This window comes from Mastigoproctus giganteus, chromosome 6, assembly GCF_048544385.1.
Source record: "Mastigoproctus giganteus isolate SK-2022 chromosome 6, ASM4854438v1, whole genome shotgun sequence".
In the NCBI taxonomy this organism is placed as follows: Eukaryota; Metazoa; Arthropoda; class Arachnida; order Uropygi; family Thelyphonidae; genus Mastigoproctus; species Mastigoproctus giganteus.
The window spans coordinates 171041842-171060439 of NC_143580.1; the positions used below are offsets into that span (position 1 = coordinate 171041842).

Consider the following 18598-nt stretch of genomic DNA (forward strand, 5'->3'; position numbering starts at 1 on the left):
GAACTTGGCTTGGGGTTTGCCATACTTATCCTTAATATCTTCATAAATACTTCCTACTTTTGCTTGAATGACCGTTGTACTCAGGGGCACTTACTATCGAATATGATTTTGAATCCATGTTATCAATAACTTTTCCATCTTCGATATAGCACCTGAACACTGTTTTGTGATCACTGTTGATCTTAAATGCGTTGATCCGTTTACACATTCTTTTATACGTGCACTGTCCCTTAAAATAGTATTCACTGTTGAAGCAGCGAGACCTAATTCTGTGCAATAGAAGACAAACTTTGTCCTGCTTCGTACTTAATTAATCATCTTAATTTCTAAATCAATTTTGTTTCATTTCCTAGCACTGCCAGCACTTGCACTTTCCATTGGTCCCTTCCCTTCACCATTGTAATAAGTAAATAGGAGTGAAGAGGAGATTCTTATTGGTATTATCACAAATGCAATAAGATTGAGTTTACTACCCATTTATAATAAATAGCGCTAACAGAAAAGCCCAATAAACTGGAAAGTGCAAATTGTTTTTATTGTTTTATGGTAGTGACCACCAGAAATGTGTTTTAGAAAAATATCACAAAAGGTGTTCAAAATCAATTCTTATAACAGAACATATGATAACGATGAAATTGTAGTGCAATTTCCATTATAAAAATGGACCTTTTAGAGAGATAAATAGCTTAGTTATATAGCAAAAATTTCAACTTCCGAGGTTTTTGGAACAAATTATCAAAATTATCAGTGTGCCATTGTCAAACAGCTATTGCAAGCACAGCGTGCTGCCCTTCTTATGTTATCCAGAGCTTGTAGGACAATTTCTACTGCAGCTTTACAGCTCCTGACAGGAAGGATGCCAATACAATATGAGGTCCAGTATAGATATTTGAGATACCACCTGAAAAAGGCACATCCTACTTCTCTTGATAAAGTGGAACTTGACCTGAATGTTCCAATAACAACAGAAAAGGAAAGATTGCGCACTATTTATGTAAATAAGTGGCAGGCTGACTGGTCTGTATCGGAGACAGGAAAGGTGACAAGAGAGTATTTGCCGAATGTAAGGGAATTCAGGAAAAGGGAACTATTGTGGTTTGCTCCTGGACTATATGGAACATACCTTTTGTCCGGTCATGGCAGCCTTAATAGCAAGCTGTATAAACTTGGACTGTCTCCTTCCCCTCTTTGTCTCTGTGGAGGTGAAGAGGACGCAGATCACATCCTTTTGGAGTGTCACTATTATACCAACTTACGGAATGAACTACAACTCATTACTGGTTCTTATGACAGGGAGAATAAGCCTTCTCTGATCCAATCACAAGATGCATTTGAAGCTTTTAACTTATTTGCAACACGAGCATTTAAACGACGAGAGGAAACGAGAGCTGCTGCCCTGAGATAGCCTGAACCCGGATCAAGAGAAAGACTTGAACAACGACTGAAATTATCTCTGAAGACTTGAACAAGGACTGCATTATTTCTGAAGACTTGATCAAAGACTGATATTATTTTTGAAGACTTTCAGACTTTCACAAGAACTGCTAACCAGAAAGAATTCATAAATATAAAGTATTTCAATATTTCAAAGAAGCTTCAACTGCTACTTCCTGCATTTTGTCTCACGAACTTGAGGTGATACATTGTGATGGAAACTAAATCCTTATTGATTGGAATGACGAACCTACTGTGTTAGAAATCGTAAATAGTGTTTATAGTATGTAGTTTGACTCTAGTGCTTCAGCTGTGCCATACCATTGAATACCTATCTAACAATGAAATTAAGCGATTGCTGCAACTACCGAACCTTCTTCTGGTCCGTTGTAGAGTTCTGATATGCCTTTGTTCTAACAGGATTTCCTATCAAACGATGGGAGTGCCAAAGAAGTCTTCAACGTTGAAAGAGCTACCCTTGAAGCTGAAGGATCTATTGAGGATGCGCCTCGACATCTCCTAATCCTGCTCACAGGATAGGAATTGCTAATCCTAAATTAGGATAGGATTGCACCGCGACATGTGGTTTCTACAAAGGCTGAAAATTGCCTCCTCCTGTTTTTTTTTTTTTTTTCCCCTCTCTCTCACTTTTATCTTTTCTCAATTTCTCTTAACTTCCTTTTATTACGGCGGGTCCCTTCTCTGACCCCCCCGCTGCACTTCTTTCCTTCCGCACCACCCTAACTTTTCCAGCTATTTTTATTTATTTTTGTTTTATTTTATTTTACTATTATTATTATTATTTTATTTATTTATTATTTTATTTATTTATTTTTTTTCTCCTAACTTTGCCTATCCTGGTACTTTGTTTCGGTATAGACTAGCATGAAGGTAGAAGATCCTGGCCGCCTCCACGTGGTGGGGATGGGGGGTGGGAAGCTGTGACCAGGTGTTGCTGCTTCCCACTTGCTAAGAGCCAGGTACCGGCCGACTACATAACAACAGAACACATCATAACATTTACACACCCAACACACTACATACAAATGGCCGGTTCTGGCGTGAGCCTCAAAACAAGAAGTAGTAGCGGCTAATGGGGGAAACCCTGGGGTCCGCCACAACAACACATGAATATCCCTGAATATCCCTGTCATCCACCACCAATAATGACATCACTGCTGCATTGGATTTATTCCTGGAGAAAGAGAAAACTTTTTTTTTTTTTTTAAATAATTGCTGTTATTAATATGCTATTCTATCAGTGTAACTTCTGATTGAAGTTCTGTTTTTTTGTATTTTCAAGTTCACAGAAAAACATCTTGGGTTGCACATGGCCAGCTGGTCACATCTGACATCCCTATTGTACTTCGGTCTTCCCTAGAATAGATTTATTCTTAATCTGTTCAGGCTGTGTTTGCAGTTTTCAGAAAATTGCACAAGCATAATCTAAACAACTTAAATAAGATCTCTTCTTATTACATAATTGGAGGTTCCTAATTTTTTGGCTTATTTTTAGGTGTCTCAAATTTCAAATGATTACTAGGTATCTCTGTTTCAGAAATAAGCTGGTACTGTTCAACCCCATGATCTTATTTATCAAATTTAAAGTACTGAATATACAAGGCCTATATTCTTATTGTGTATATATATTTAACCAGAATAAAAATTCTTACAAAGGGCTTTTAGTGTTTACTGTAAAGGAATGCAGACTCAGTTTATCTAAAATAAGTAAAAAAAAAGAATACACAGTCAAGTCTAGGGTAAAAGTTTCAAGCTATGAAAGTTATATAAAGTTATTGTATATGTCAGGCATCAGCTACTTTTGTACACAGCTATGAGAAGACTGGGTTTCTAACATAGTACATAAATCTTGTATTGTGGAGGCCATTCGCCACAGGTTGCCATGGTATTGCATTACTCTAAATAAAAGGCACTGCTCCACTGGAAAAGTGTTCGACCGAGAGTTTTGGGATCTCTCAATAATCAGGCAGAATTAATTAACTAATAAATAGCTAATACAATGTCTAGGACATTTTAAATTATTAAAACCATGCTTCTTTAAAACTCTTCGGTCTACCCAAAATCAACTATTTTATTGTTATAATCGTATCTCGGGAATCTGTAGGATAAAATTATAAAACTATATTCATTTGGAACTTATGTTTAATACAATAAGGGAGCAGAAACTTATTTTCCAGGGAGAGAGTGTATGGTCAGATATTGAATACGGTGCTGTTTCTTGTATTCTGTGTATCTTGTAAACTCCTCTGACTGTTTGGTCATTCCGGAGTATAAACAGAAAATTTATTTATTTATTTATATTGTACAATCCCTTGCCCTAGTTCCCCATCGTTGGCCTCTCACCAACAGAGCGGAAGGAGAGGAGATCATCCCAGTTCTCACACCTGCAATGGTACTAAAAAGGGCTTTTATTGCTACAGCAATAAAAGCCCTTGTTCAGTTGTTTTTTGTGGGACGACTACCAAAAATGGTAGGGTCCCTGCGAAATGGACATTCTTGGATGGTTCCATCACTGTGGTGTAGAACAAAATAACGTTAGTATATAAGGGGTTCTGGGAGGCACCAGGAAGGAGAGGGAGTAGAAGCAGAGACCTTTTAGCTTTTCCAACAGAGACTGGCAGGAGAGTGGAACATCTTGTCGTTGAACATCCAGGATCCTAACGATGTGAAGGGAAGGTTCTGCAGTCATGTACCGCTCCAGCCTTAAGGACGGCTGAGGAGAAGCTGAGTCAAATGAAACATGGCTCAGAAGACCGCACCCTAGTTTCTTCCAGAGGGAAGGAGGTCCCACAATCTGAAGCAAGAGATCTAACTGGTAAGCCTCATTTGTGTGAAAGTAAACCTCGAGAACAAAACACAAACAGATACCATTTTCAATTCTTTCTTCCTAAATATTTAATCTTTGTTAATTTAACAATGAAAGGGAATTTCTCCCATGGTAGTTGGTACACAGAATCCTACAGCAAGGTGCTGTGGGAATAAGAAATGGGAGGGAGTGAGCCTGTTCACATTAGAACAGATGTAAGATGGTCTAAAGTGATGAGCACATCAAAAGCACTTTGCCTAAGGTTCTTCTATTCCCAACCATTCTGTTCTATGTTAAAGTGTTTTGTGAATGCCGTAGCTTGTTAAACCAGAGCCAAATAATATGTCTATTGAAGGAATAGTTCCAGTGATACCAGAATCCAGTATGTTATAAAGATGTTTTTGCCAAAGTAATATTGTTATGAACAGAAACCTTGAGGCAATATATATACATAATTTTACTTTTACACAAACCACTGGATGGAGTGTAAGTCTGTACACATGTTTTCTTTTGTTATAATAAATGTTGTTATGTGTAATAACGTCTCATTCTCTCTGCCCATATTCTCATACACCAGCAGATATAAGTACGAACCAATAAAGGTAAGAGCGGGGGATCAGGTTGACACTTTGTGATCGTCCGCCCTAACACAACGCGAATCCGATGCCGCACCAGTTAATTGCTAGAACAGCCTTCAATTTGCCGACAGCACGGATTTTGTCCTAGCCCGACGATCATCTCATTTAGAACAATTATCATAGGAAAAGTAATATGGCCATAAGTAGAGGGGAATAAACAAGAAAGAGAGAAACCACAGAGAGAGAGAGCCCCTGACAAAAGTAAGCTGTTTTTTATTTAAATGGGCAGTGGTATACACTTTAAATTTAAAAAAAAAAAGAAGCAAAATACTTCTCCACTGGAGCAGTGCTAAGTACAAAAAAGCTTAAGTACAAAAATATACAGCAAAAAAATAATTTCATTCAAATGAAATGAAATAAACTTACTTTAATTACTCTATCTTTTGAAAAGAACTGAAGCTTTTTCTAACAAATCACAAGCAGCCCTTTTTAAAGATAAGTTAAACTTTGAAAGAAAACACAATAGTGCAGATTTACAATAATACGATGCATAGTATATTTAACAATTTCTTATAAAACAAAGTATTTAATAAAGTTATGTTTTAACATAATATCATATTAAATTTTTTTTTTAAATATGTAAACTATTCACACAAATCTTGTAGCTATAGCAATAATTTTGGTAAATTCTGCACCTCTGCCCCTTAATAGATTTGGTATTGGAACTAATATTCGAGTGCCCGCAGGATTACCTTGGTCATTTATAAGAACAATGTTGTTAGTGTCAAATTTTGGAATAAATGGCTGTTGCTTTCGCTTTACTCCAACAATATATCCTTTTCTCTTTAATCCTTTTATTGCAACCAGAACTTTGTCTCCTATTGTGCCAATACCTGTTTTATTATACACTTGAATACATTTAGGAGGTTTCCCTTCTAACATTGCTTGCTTGCCAATTTTGCTATTATCCACTACCCTCAGACGAGTCATATGCACAACATGTTGCAATGATGGGGATGACCTATTTAAAAAAAAAAAAAAAAAAAACTTGCACTCAGCATGCAATATAACAGTAAAGAAAATATGAAATGACATAAAAATAGACTATGCCTATTAACCAACATGAAAATTGACACTTTTTGAATGTCCAGTCTGGATCTCTGAGAAGTGTTATATTTCAGCACTTCTTCAGAGGTCAACTGTGCCGGAATATACAACATTCAAAAACTAAAGCACTAAAAAATTGTCTGAAATCTGAGGGTTGATCTATAAGCAAAACATAAAATCCTAAGCTTAAATTAGAGGCATGTGTTTAGAGTTAAAAAGATAAGAATTAATACCTATATATATTATTATTATTATTAGCCATATGGTGTAAGGAAGCCTGAGGCTTATGCTTCACCAGCCAGGGTGTCGGGAAATTTTTTTTTTATCAAAAAAAATTTCCCGACACCCTGGGGGGGAGGGGAGACAGAGCAAGCAAGTGAACTCAGGACCCTGTATTTGCCAAGCCTATATTCACCAGATGCAAGCCCGTGGGGTTTCAGTGGAAATCATTTAACATGAAACCATGGGAACAGAAATAGTTTTTCGTGTTAAAAGAAGTAAACAAAAAAAACCCCCACCAATGTTTTTGATGTCGTAATAATCAAAAGAGTTAAGATAAAAAGTTTAAACAAGCTAACATTTTATGCACTATATAACACTACACAAGGGGCATTTATTAACACTTAACATGTTCATCGACTTCATCAGATAAAAAAACACAATATGTAAAAATTTTTAAAAAATTTTTTGCACAGTGTTATTTATCATCTTATTATCTACAAATTCTTCAAATTCTTGGTTCATTTCACCACTCGTATGTACATCTAAATATCTGTGCATACTTTTTATCAATTTTTGCATTTGTGATGTAGTAGGAACAGGAACTAACAAATCAATGTCATTGTCTACATTATCATCACTATCTTCACCCACGGGATCCACTTCCGTAGGCTGTACGATGTCCAAAATATCACTATCTGTTAAAATCGGTGCTTGTACACAAATTAATATCATCAACTGTGACAAATTCATCCAAAGATACCAAACTTTCTAAAAGAGATGAAACATGCCCAAACATTTCACTGAATGTCAGTTCAGCTTCTTGATTGTCTTGAATAAGTATTAAATCTGTCATTTTGGAAAATCCCACATGACGAAAACAATTTGATAGTCTTTGGTGTTACAAGATTCCAAGCAGTGCACAACATATGCAATGTATCCAATAAGTTGACAGAGAAATCTTCTTTTGCTTCAATTGCGGCCAAATATTTTCTTAGCAATTGTTTTCGGTAATAAAATTTAAAATTCTGTATTATGCCTTGATCACAAGGCTGTAAAATGCTTGTAGTGTTTGGAGGCAAAAATATAAGCTTTATAGCTTTTAATCTCACTTCAGAGTGAGCTGGACAATTAACAATCGTGGCAAATTTTCCCTTTTTGCGTAAAAAACACTTATCTAAATTGAAAAGCCAATCGGTAAATGTTGTCACGGTCATCCACGCTTTCTTGTTTGCCATGTACTCAACCAGTATTTTTTTTACATTTTTAAAACAGCACGGATTCATGCTCTTCCCAATAACGAATAAGGGCAGCTTTGCAGATCCGTCCGAATTGCAAGCCACCATTACCGTTATCCTCTCTTTGGACTGTTTATCGCCAGAACACTGCTGTCTCTTAAACGATAAAGTTTTATCAGGTAAGCAGTGATAGAACAACCCTGTTTCACTGGCGTTAAAAACATCTCTCACGCTATATTCTTCAATCACTGTGGGCAATGCAGACTGCAGCCAATCCGATGTCATACTCGGTGAAATTTGATTTGCTTTACCGCAAACATTTTTAAAAATGATGCCTTTTCTTTTCTTAAAACGTTCTAACCAGCCTGAATTTGCAGTGAATTCAATCCCCATTTGAATTGCAAACACATCCACTTTTTCCATTAATAGAGGTCCTGATAGTAGAGCATTCTGAGACCTAGCTCGTTTGAACCAAACAAGCAATGCAGCCTCCAAATCTTCATCTTTGGCCGTTCTCATCCATTTCCTATCTGGCTCAAACATTGCAGTAAGTTGGTCTCAATTCTTTACAATTGCCAACAACATAGTTAGCGATTCTGAACTTTTTAGAAATGTCTGTTTTCAAAGACTCCCCTACACCTACTGCTTTAAGTAACTCCATTTTAGCTTTAAGCAAAATAGCGCATTGTTTACGCCCTGATTTTTCAATTGTACAGTTGAGGGTGATAAATTTACAGATTATCTCCAGAGCGTGCTGTACGGTTAGCACCCACGCACTCCAAGTCCTCATTGGATCCCTTGCCCTGGACATTTTGCACCGTCAGCTGCTTTACCAACTTTCCAAAGGGAGAGCAGCCACCTGCATTGGCTTCACCACTGATCCAACAAACAACACAAGTGCTGAAAAGAGGCGTGTAATGACACACAGTTGCAGACCAGGCAGGCCCGATAGTCTGACTCCCTAAAAGGAGCCATAACACGGAAGTTCTTTCCAGATGTAGTAGTAGTAGTAGTGGCATGTGATGTAAGAAAGAAAGTGTATGAGCTTATGCAGAATCAGGCAAAAAAAAAAAAAAAAAAATCACACCATTCCCTCCAAATGCCTGTCCAGTTCCTCCTTAAATTTATTCAACATATCAACTTCCACAACGACACATGGAAGTTTGTTCCAGCAATTAACCACCTGCTGGCTAAAGGCAAATTTCCGCACATCTATTCTACATCTGTCTTTTCTTAATTTGAATTTATGCCCCCTTAGGTTTGTAATCTGAACAAGTGAAAGGATCCCATCAGAATTCAGTGTGCTCAACCCATTCATCAGATATACCCATGCTCAACTTATTCATCGGATATACTCAACCCATGTACATCGGATATACCCAAGTCAGCTTGCATGGTTCGCTCCAGGCCTCCATACCACATTTCTCCTCACAGAACATGTTCCTTCAGGAGGAAACTCTACGAATTCGATCTCTCAGATTCACTGCAGTGTCACTGCAGAGAAGAAGAAACCTGGGACCGCCTCATACATGAATGTCCTACCTATGAGGACCTGTGCCACATCCTCATGACAAAGACCCAGTTCACACTCAGGAACCAAGAACAGCCCATGTTGCAAAATGAGGAACACTACCATGCCTTCACACTCTTCACACAGGAGCTCTTTTCAAGACAAAAAAAACTCTTCCACAACCATAGAACCACAGACTGACACACCATAAAGCTACCACGGCATGACTTCTCAGCAAGTCTACAAGCCCACAACAATCAATCAATCCAAATCCTCCAAACACAGCAACTCTTAAAAGACAATACACTACAAGAACCAGAGGAGAGAATAAGAAAAGAAATGGAAAAGAAAGGGGAAAGAATAAGGTAGAAGGAAAGAAGTAAGAGAGAAATGCTTTGAAGGAAAGAAATGAAAAGATATTGACTGTGACAACCAAACCTGGACAGGATTCTGTCCCATGTCTCAACTTCCTGGCGGAGCTTAATTTGAGTGCGTGCAGAAATACCAGTGCACTAGCTCTATCCATGATCCCATAGTACCTTGCTGCCAACAAACCACTCGGCGATCTGGACTAGGACCTTCCCTGGCCACTTTCATTCCTTCTTTTCAGCAGGGTGTGGGGCATGTTTTTTCTTTCCTCTCCTGCTCACTGCCCCCTTCCCCTCCTGGTAGGGCATGGACCTACCCCACTGACTTCTTTGGGGGATGCCTTCTCTACTGCCCCCATATTTCTGTCTTTTCCCCCCAGTCTTCTTTCCTCCTCTATCTTAATGCAAGTGAATGCCCCACACACCTAAATTTAAATACATTCAAATTATCTTTTGCTCCTAATCTAGGCCTTTTCTATTCAAGCGATATCAACCTTTCAATTGAAATAAAACTAATTAAATGAATTTTTTTTAGGTCCTAGCCACTGAAATCTCAGGAAATTAGGTGGCAGGACAGAGTAAATAATTATAATACTGGTGTACTTGGTCTGCCTCCACAGGGCAAAAGTGAGGGAAAATTGGGGTTCAGCAGGGGCCCAGTGGCTAAATGACCAGATGAACAACTGTACACAACACTACATGTGTACAATATCTATACACTTAAATCTCTGGCATTTCCAGCAAACTGGCACATCCATCAAAATATAAGCAATGCGAAGATGGGGAAACCCCTGGTGCTGCTTGACCCCAAATGCACTTTACACACACTATCCAAACAGATTGGTTAGACAAGACAGCCCCTTAATAAATCAAGCTGTGACTGCAGTATAATTGCATTCCTATCCAGATGGTCCTGCATTACTTCTTTAACCAGTGACTCCAATATTTTCACTGGTACAGAAGTTAAACTAACAGTTCTGTAATTACTCATGTCACCGTTTGATTCCCCTTTATGAATTGGGAATACATATGCACATCTCCAGTCCATAGGGATCTCCCATGAATCCAAAGATGCTCTCATAATTATGGCTAAGGGTTTGCTAACCTTTGCTGCATCCCTTAATATGATTGGATAGATCTCATCCACCCCGGTGCCTTTTTATGTTCAGCTTCAACCATTTGCTGACAATTTTGCCAACAATTTGATTTGAATATAAGAAAAAAAAAACTTGCTGATGAGGCTAAGAGTACTACACATTTTTTTTGGGAGCTGCTTAGTGGAACTTTATTTATTGATTTGAAATTATTATTATTAGCCACGTGGTGCAAGGAAGCCTGAGGCTTATGCTGCATCAGCCAAAATAAATTTCTGGAATACCCTGAGAGAGAGAGAGAGAGAGAGAGAGAGAGAGAGAGAGAGAGAGAGAGAGAGAGAGAAGTAGAAGGGAATCACCAAGAAAGAGAAGAATGATGATATCCAGCTGAGGACCCTGGGTGTGCCAAACCCATACTCTTTTTTTTTTTTTTTTTGGTAGTAGTTGTTGGCGCATAGGCTTCTGTGGCCATAATGCACCTTCCAAGGTTTTTGCAGTACTTTGATCCAAGCCAGAGGCGAGAATCGAACCCGCGACCTTTGGGTTGCCAGGCAGGCACTTGACCCGCCCAGCTTGCCTGGTCAGCAAGCCCATACTCACCACATATGAGCCCCTGGGATTAATTATTGTTTTTCTCTAACTTTTAATTTCGATTTAGTAGTTTAGTATTTGTTTGTGATTTGTTGATTAATTTGATGTATTTTTTCTTTACTTGGCCCTTGTAATTTCTTAAAAAACTATGGTCAACTTCTGCTCAGCAATGTGTTGTATCAATAAGACCATTCAACTTTTGCCACCATTGTTTTAGTATTGATACAGCAGATACTAGAGGTTTCAACAAGGCTTTGTAGCAGTGTAATCAGTATCAGTAGCTTTGTAGAATGTAATCAGCAAATTATAAACTATAATTTATAGTACTACATACATGTTTTAATAACTTAATTTTATCACATAGTCTGTAATGTACGATATTAATATTCATAGACCTTTTAGTATTAGTGATTTGAAGTAGATATAGTATTGCAAAAAGGTCATGCAAGAGTTCGAATCATGTAGGTTGGCATCAGATAGTTAAATTTATTATCTATTATAACTACTTAGAATTTACAAACGTAATGTTATAGCACAATACGAAAATACATGTACTGTAGGCTCTACATTGAAATATATATATTTATTCGATAATGTAAACTTCATAGCATAGCCAGTGCATGGTGTTATTACTGCATTAGGATATAAGTTTAGTGTAGTATTTTTAATTATTTTGAATTTGAACTGAAATCATGCCTCAGATAAAAGGAAAAAGGTCAAGGTAGTGGGAGTGCTGTAGCTCAGGGGAGAACTGAGAGGGGTGGTTGTCCTCTGAATCAAAGCCTTATGAAATGTACTATTTGTTTGATGTTTGTGAACTATCAGGAACGGGAAATTATATTGCCAAGGGAGATCGATGTCTTTGGGTGTCGAAGTAAAGAGGACGAGGATGTTAGTCAGCAACTCAGCGTTGTTATGGGCATTTATATCAGCTTGAAGAACAGAGCGTATGCCCTCAAAGGATTTAAATTGGGGTCCTCCCTCAGCTGCCATCATAGCAGAGCTTGCACTTGATTATAATGCAATACAATGGCAATCCTCAAGGCAGAATGCACTGGTCCTGCAGAAGATAGTTATTGTAGGTAATTCTATTGTTAGGGAAAGTGGATATATATTGTGCAAAAAGGATAGGTGGAATAGGACCAAGGTATAAGGTGCCTGGGGCAAAAGTTTATGACATAGAGCAGTTATCTTTTAAGGGCAAAAATGGTGATACTGTTGTACACGTTCGCACTAATTACATTAAGAATAAGAGATCTGAAGACTTACTTAACAAGTACAGGTCAATCTTGAAAAAAAACATACAAGTTAGCATAAAATTTGAAAGTGTCTGCAATTCTGCGCAGACACAGCAGGAGGGAATATATGATGACAGCCTTGTTAATCAATTTGGCCCTGGAGAGAGTGTAAGGCTCATGGGGTAGAATTTTTCTCAGCGTAGTCTCTGCTTGTTAACAGGAGAGACTGCTTCTACAGGGATGGAATACACTTAAATAGAAAGAGTGCAAAAATATTTGTTGATGCTATCGAGGCAGTATTATGTGGATCGGAAACTGCTAGTTTGGGCCAGCAATACACAGATTAACAATAGCCACAGGCAGAGGTGAAAGTAATTCTTGCACTGTTTCTACTGGAACATACAGCAACCTGGAAAGCATGGAGATTAAGGACTGTGGGGAATCATCATGGAAAAAGTAAATACATGGGCTGTGTTCGGGTAAATAAGAGGTAAATAAGAACAGGTGCATGTGTACTTTCACGTACACCAATCCCAGGAGTATACAGCAGGCCCCAGTTATAACGCAGATTTGCTATAATGCTGTTCTTATATTATAACTCGTATCTGACTGTAACGCTGTCACAGATCACTATAACGTTCTTTTACAGATTGCATTTTTTGCATATTTAACGAAATCGTTTCATTTGATGGAGTCGATAGCTTGAAAATGAATAGCAAAACAGCATTAAAACGTTTCCCACGCCGATTCGAGAAATTTTCCCATGCTCGGTGAAATTTTCTCGCACACTAATTTAATTGCAGTACAGTGACTTGTTACATAGTTCCGAGATCAACATTTTAAAAAATGATCAAGTATATTGCTTGTAATATTTGCGTTATATGCATTTATCGTAAGTCTAGTCATTACTCAGTACAGTATTAGACATTGTGCGTAACAGACAGTTTACTTGAACATTGTATCATAATTAATGCAACCAACGCAGTTACATTTTCGAAGAGCTAATAATGGCCGATAAGAATGAAAAAGCAACAATGTCTGGGCACAGTACGAAGACGATAAATGTAAGAAAAAGACTGAATTTGAAAATTAAATTAGACGTTTTGAAGTGAATCAATTCCGGTCAACGACAAGTGGATGTGTGCCATAATTTAGGACTTGCAACTTTAACTGTAAGAACAGTTATAAAAAAATAAAGAATTAATTTTAGCATGGGAAAGATAGCTGTTCCACTGCAAGCGACTAGGACTAGGCCGGCTATTAGGATCGAAATGGAAAGACTAACTAATTTTATTGAAGATAATATTCCAATGCAGAATTCAGTTAAGTTAAATATTAAAAAAAAAAAAAAAGAGAGAGAGAGAAAGATTAGCCAATATGATGATCTGAAGAAAACTCGCCTAAAAAAAAAAAAAAAAAAAAAAAAAATGTGGAACCATTTAAAACTGGTAAGGGCTGGTTGAATAGATTTAAAATCCAGGGAGAAACTAGATCAAGGAGCTGAAACTTTCAAAAAAGAACTTGTTAAAATTATTGAAGAGGGGTATTATGTGTTATACTTCTCAAGTTTTTAACATAGATGAAGCAGGATTTTTGCGGAAACGAATGCCTAAAAGAGGTTTCATATTGAAAGAAGAAAAAACATGCCAGGTTTCAAAGCGGCGAAGGATCGGTTGACTTTATTGTTGGGTGGTGATCTGTGGGGGATTTAAAATTAATACCCCTTTTAGTTTATTTGGAAGAGGGCCAAAGTTCAACCCAAAATCGACACATTTTTCATGATTAAATTCATCGATTAAATTAAATTCATTATTTTAATTGGAATTTTAAGTTTACTTTTGATACGTAAGTAGTTACCACATAATTATATACGAATATAATGCAGAATATTTTATATGTACAAATATTTTGAATATTAAATATTTTGACCGACATTTGTGCATCTTTTCACCACCGTTTATTATTGATTAGGAAATATCCTATGGCACCGACCGCAACTCACAAATCCATATGTTACCTTATGGGAATGTGGTACTCACTTAGCGCGGATTCACTTAGCGCTCTGTTTTTCCGGAACGAATTCTCAGCGTTAAGCGGGGGTCACCTGTAATAAATAAATTTGAAGTGATGGTCATGACATCAAAGGCAGATATTGTTGGGATATCAGAGATGTAGTGTCACAGAGATATAAGAAATTAAGAATATGAAGGGAGGAGGGAGTTATACTGTTAGATAAAACATAAAATCGAAGGCAGTACATCCAGTTGACATGCATAGCCAATACAATGTTGTGTCAGTCTGGTGTGACATAAGAACTGGGAAAGCAAAAATGAGTATAGGAGTGTGTTATAGGCCTAATGACTCTGATGGGTACAACAAACAATTGTACAGAAAAATAGAGTAAACCAGTAAATCAGAATATCTTAGATTGGGGAATTTTAACTTTCCAGATATTGACTGGAATTTGTGGGTTGGTCACTTGCATACTAGCAAGACTTTTGTGGATTTATTGGATGACTGTTTTTTTCAGTAACATTTTCAAGAGCCAACCAGAGGGAGTAATACTCTTGATCTAATTATCAACACTGATTATTCATGCATTAAGAATCAGCAGCTAAAGGAACCATTAGGTGGGAGTGATGACAGTGTACTGATGTGGGTTTTATTTAAAGATGCAACTACCAACAAGGGTAAAGGGAAAGATTTTTGTTTTTGTAAAGGTGACTATGGTGGCCTCAGACAGTTTTTAAATTCTATACAGTGGGACCAACTGATGATGTTACCAACAGCAAATTCTGAATGGGGAACAATCAAGGAATAAATCTTGTAAGCTACTACTAACTAAACTACTACTACTAATATTTCTTACTTCAAGTAAGAAATATTGTTCAAGGTTTAAGTCTAAATGGTTGTCAGATGAACTAATGAGCCTTGTTGCAGAGTAGAAAAATGCATGGGATGCATATAAATTATCAGGTGACATTGGAAGCCTATAGTAGATATAAGCTAGTCTGTAGTCAAATCACAAAGGAGGTTAGGCAAGTGAAGACAGATGAGAAATCTTTGGCAAAGCTTTCAAAGAAAAACAGCAGACTTCTATAATTATGTAAACACTAGAAGGAAGGGGATAAATCAGATTGGTCTACTTGATATCAATGGTTCCACTGTTGATGATTCTGCTTAGATAGCTGACAAACTGAATAAGTATTTTCATACCAGAAGTTTATCAAATTCTAACAGGGAGCTAAATGATTTTGTAATAACTGAGAGGAAAGTGGAGGAGAAATTGTTGAAGTTAAACATAAAAAAGGCACCTGGGTGGATGGAATCTGTCCAGTTATACTGAAGGAGACAGCGAAGTAAGCAAACCATTAGCCACAATTGTGAGAGCATTCGTGGATTCAGGGGAGACCGCCACAGACTGGAGTTGTGCAAATGTATCCCCAATTCACAAAAAAGGATCAAAAGGTGACATGAGCAATTACAGACCTGTTGGTTTAACTTCTGTTCTGGGAAAAATAATGGTGTCACTGGTTAAAGAAGCAATGCAGGATCATCTAGACAAGACAGAAACAGCATAGGTTTGTTAAGGGGAAGTCTTGTCTGACCAATTTGATTGGATACTATGATGTGGTCACATAGGAACTGGAAACAAAGAATAATTCTGATATCATATATTTGGATCTTAGAAAGGCTTTTGATAATGTTGCACATGGAAGACTACTGTACAAATTGGAGCAATACGGCACTAAGAATGGATAAAAAGATGGTTGAGTGGAAGAAGACAGAGAGTGGTAATCAATGGATACTGCTCTTCATCAACTAATGTTATTAGTGGAGTGCCCCAGGGTTCGGTGTTGGGACCATTTCTATATTTATCAATATCAATGAAGGCATATCAGGCTTAATGTCCATATTTGCAGATGATACAAAGATTAGCAAGGTTTTTAATAACAGTAATGACGGTATGCAACAGGATCTAGAAAAGTTGGGCAGATGGACTGAGTGGTGGCAACGGAAGTTTAACATCGACAAATGCAAAGTACCACACATGGGTAGCAGCAACCCCAGAGCAAAGTACCAACTGTGAGGTACTACACTCCGGGTAGTGGAGAATGAAAAAGACCTGGGGTAATTGGGTTAGTCAGATATGAAGTTTTCAGAGCAGTCCTGACAGGCTACCAGAGCAGCTCATGGAGTCTTGTCAATGATATACAGGAACTTTGCTAGCAGGGATAAGAGGTGATTATCCCTTTGTATAAGGCATTAGGTCAGGCCACACCTTGAGTACTGCATACAGATCTGGTGGCCTCATTTTAAGAAATGATTTAGTGCTTCTGGAGCAATTAGAGAAGGGCAACGAAATTGGTGAGGGGGAACAAAGGGTGTGATCTTACGAAGAAAAGCTTCAGTTCCGAAAACTGCAGCATCTGGAGACTAGCCACCTACGAGGTGATTTGACCGAGGTGTATAAGGCTCGGAATGGTTTGAGCATGCTCAGTGCCAATGGGATTCTTCCTCTTGTTCAGATTAGATTCAGATCATAGTTTGAATAGATTCAAGGAAGAACTAGACAAACTTTTGGAGCAAATGGATAGGTGAAATGGGAAGGTTTTTTGGCTGATTCTGTATAAGCTTGCTTTCTTGCATTATATGCCACTACTAATGCTAATTTCTCTTCCAATTTCCTTTCAGTTACTACAAAATCATTTTGGTTCCCATTAGAGTTTGAAAAACCTCCAGCATTCTCTCCCCTTAAGAACTGCTCATGAGTGAATATAGATGGAAAATATATAATCAGTTTGTCAGCAACCTGAGCAGGGTCATGAACATTTAACCCATTGATATCAATTTACCTGATGTATTCAACCCCCTCCTTCTACTGTTAATATAAGCTTAGAAGTTTTTGCTGCCATTCTTTGAATTCTTTGTTGGACATATTGTTGGACTAACCAGCCTTTAAGAAATCCATGCTGTGACTGCAGTATAAATGCATTCCTGTCTCAAAGGTCCTGCATTACTTCTTCAACAGGCATCTCCGTAGCCAGGTGGGCAGGAGCGGCAGTGCATAGCACACACTTCTTGATTAGACCGGGGTTCAAGCCTGTGACCACCAAATACAGAGGATGTGGAAAGGTCAGGGAATGACTACCGCATATCCCCGAAGCAATATGGCTTTAATTGCTAATATTCCTAAAAAAAAAAAAAAAAAAAAAAAAAAAACCCCAAATACCTTCTTCGACCAGTGACTTCATTGTCACTCAGTGAGTTTTTTTACTTGCATATTCTTAATGCATGAAGAAATGTTGATGATAACGAAATCAAGAGTACTGCTTCATCTTATTGCCTCTCTAACATGCTACCAGAAAACAGCCATCCAATAAAACTACAAAAGTCTTGCTAACGTGTGAGTGATTATTCCACAAATTCTGGGCAATATCTGGAAAGTTAAAATCCCCATTATAACACATTCTGATTTACTTGCCCAGTCTACTTTTTTTCTGTACAGCTCTTTGGTATACTCATCACAGTCATTATACCTCTAGCGCATATTCTTAGCCTTGTTTTTGTTTTCCAGTGCTGATGTCACACCAAACTGACTGAACATTATACTAGCCACTCACGTCAATTATATGCACTGCCTTTTATTTAATATGCTTCTTATCTAAGAGTATAAAGCCTCCACATCCCTCCTGTTCTGTCTGTCCTTCTATTTTGGTAGCAAGCAAACGTGCACAAGTGTAGGTCCACTTGATTGCGATCATTACAGTTTTGGATATATCAGTGATTTTCAATATGGATTCCTGGATCATGAAGCATACAGATCAAGAAAAGTAGTTTTATTCAAGTAAGCTTATTATTAGCAGTTGTTTTAACATATTGTTGGGCTCTGAATGTGTTTTTGTGTAGCTCATTCGTTATGGGGCTGGCAGTAGTGATTAAACTTGATCGTTTTAAGTTACTAATTAGCTCTAACCACATCATTTTGGGGGGAAAACACAAATATGACACTGAATTAAAACTATTTTTAGTTCCAGAGCACTTTTCTTTTAGTTTTCTTAAAACTATTTTTAGTTCCAGAGCACTGTTCTCCAGAGCACTTTTCACCTTAAAAAGGCACATTTTCCCGCCAAAACAGAAATAGCTACAAACTTGGATTTCAATAGGTCTCAAAAACACATATTGCTAGATTATCTGGAGCAGCGGTTCCCAACCTTTTTTGACACGCGAACCCCTTTCAAGATAATATTTTTTATCGCAAACCCCTTTCAACGTACAATTTTTTTAGCAAACCTCTTTCAACATATTTTTAAAGCGAACCACTAAGCCTATATTCTCTAAAATCATAAAATATTTCTTAATTTTTTATTATAAAATATTTACAGTACTACGT

The 18598-nt window shown here is 37.5% G+C and overlaps 1 protein-coding gene across 2 annotated transcripts in view; it reads right to left on the reverse strand.

The window, feature by feature from the left end:
• Nucleotides 1-5443: 5443 nt before the first annotated feature.
• Nucleotides 5444-18598, reverse strand: part of mRpL14 (mitochondrial ribosomal protein L14) — a 72733-nt gene continuing 59578 nt past the window's right edge. The window contains exon 2 of one of the 2 annotated variants that reach the window (XM_090375484.1): nucleotides 5444-5860. In XM_090375484.1, the coding sequence (XP_090231610.1) occupies nucleotides 5488-5860 (373 nt within the window). In that variant the 3' untranslated portion in view covers nucleotides 5444-5487. The remainder of the gene's footprint in view (nucleotides 5861-18598) is intronic. The other variant, XM_090375483.1, reaches the window with a different exon arrangement.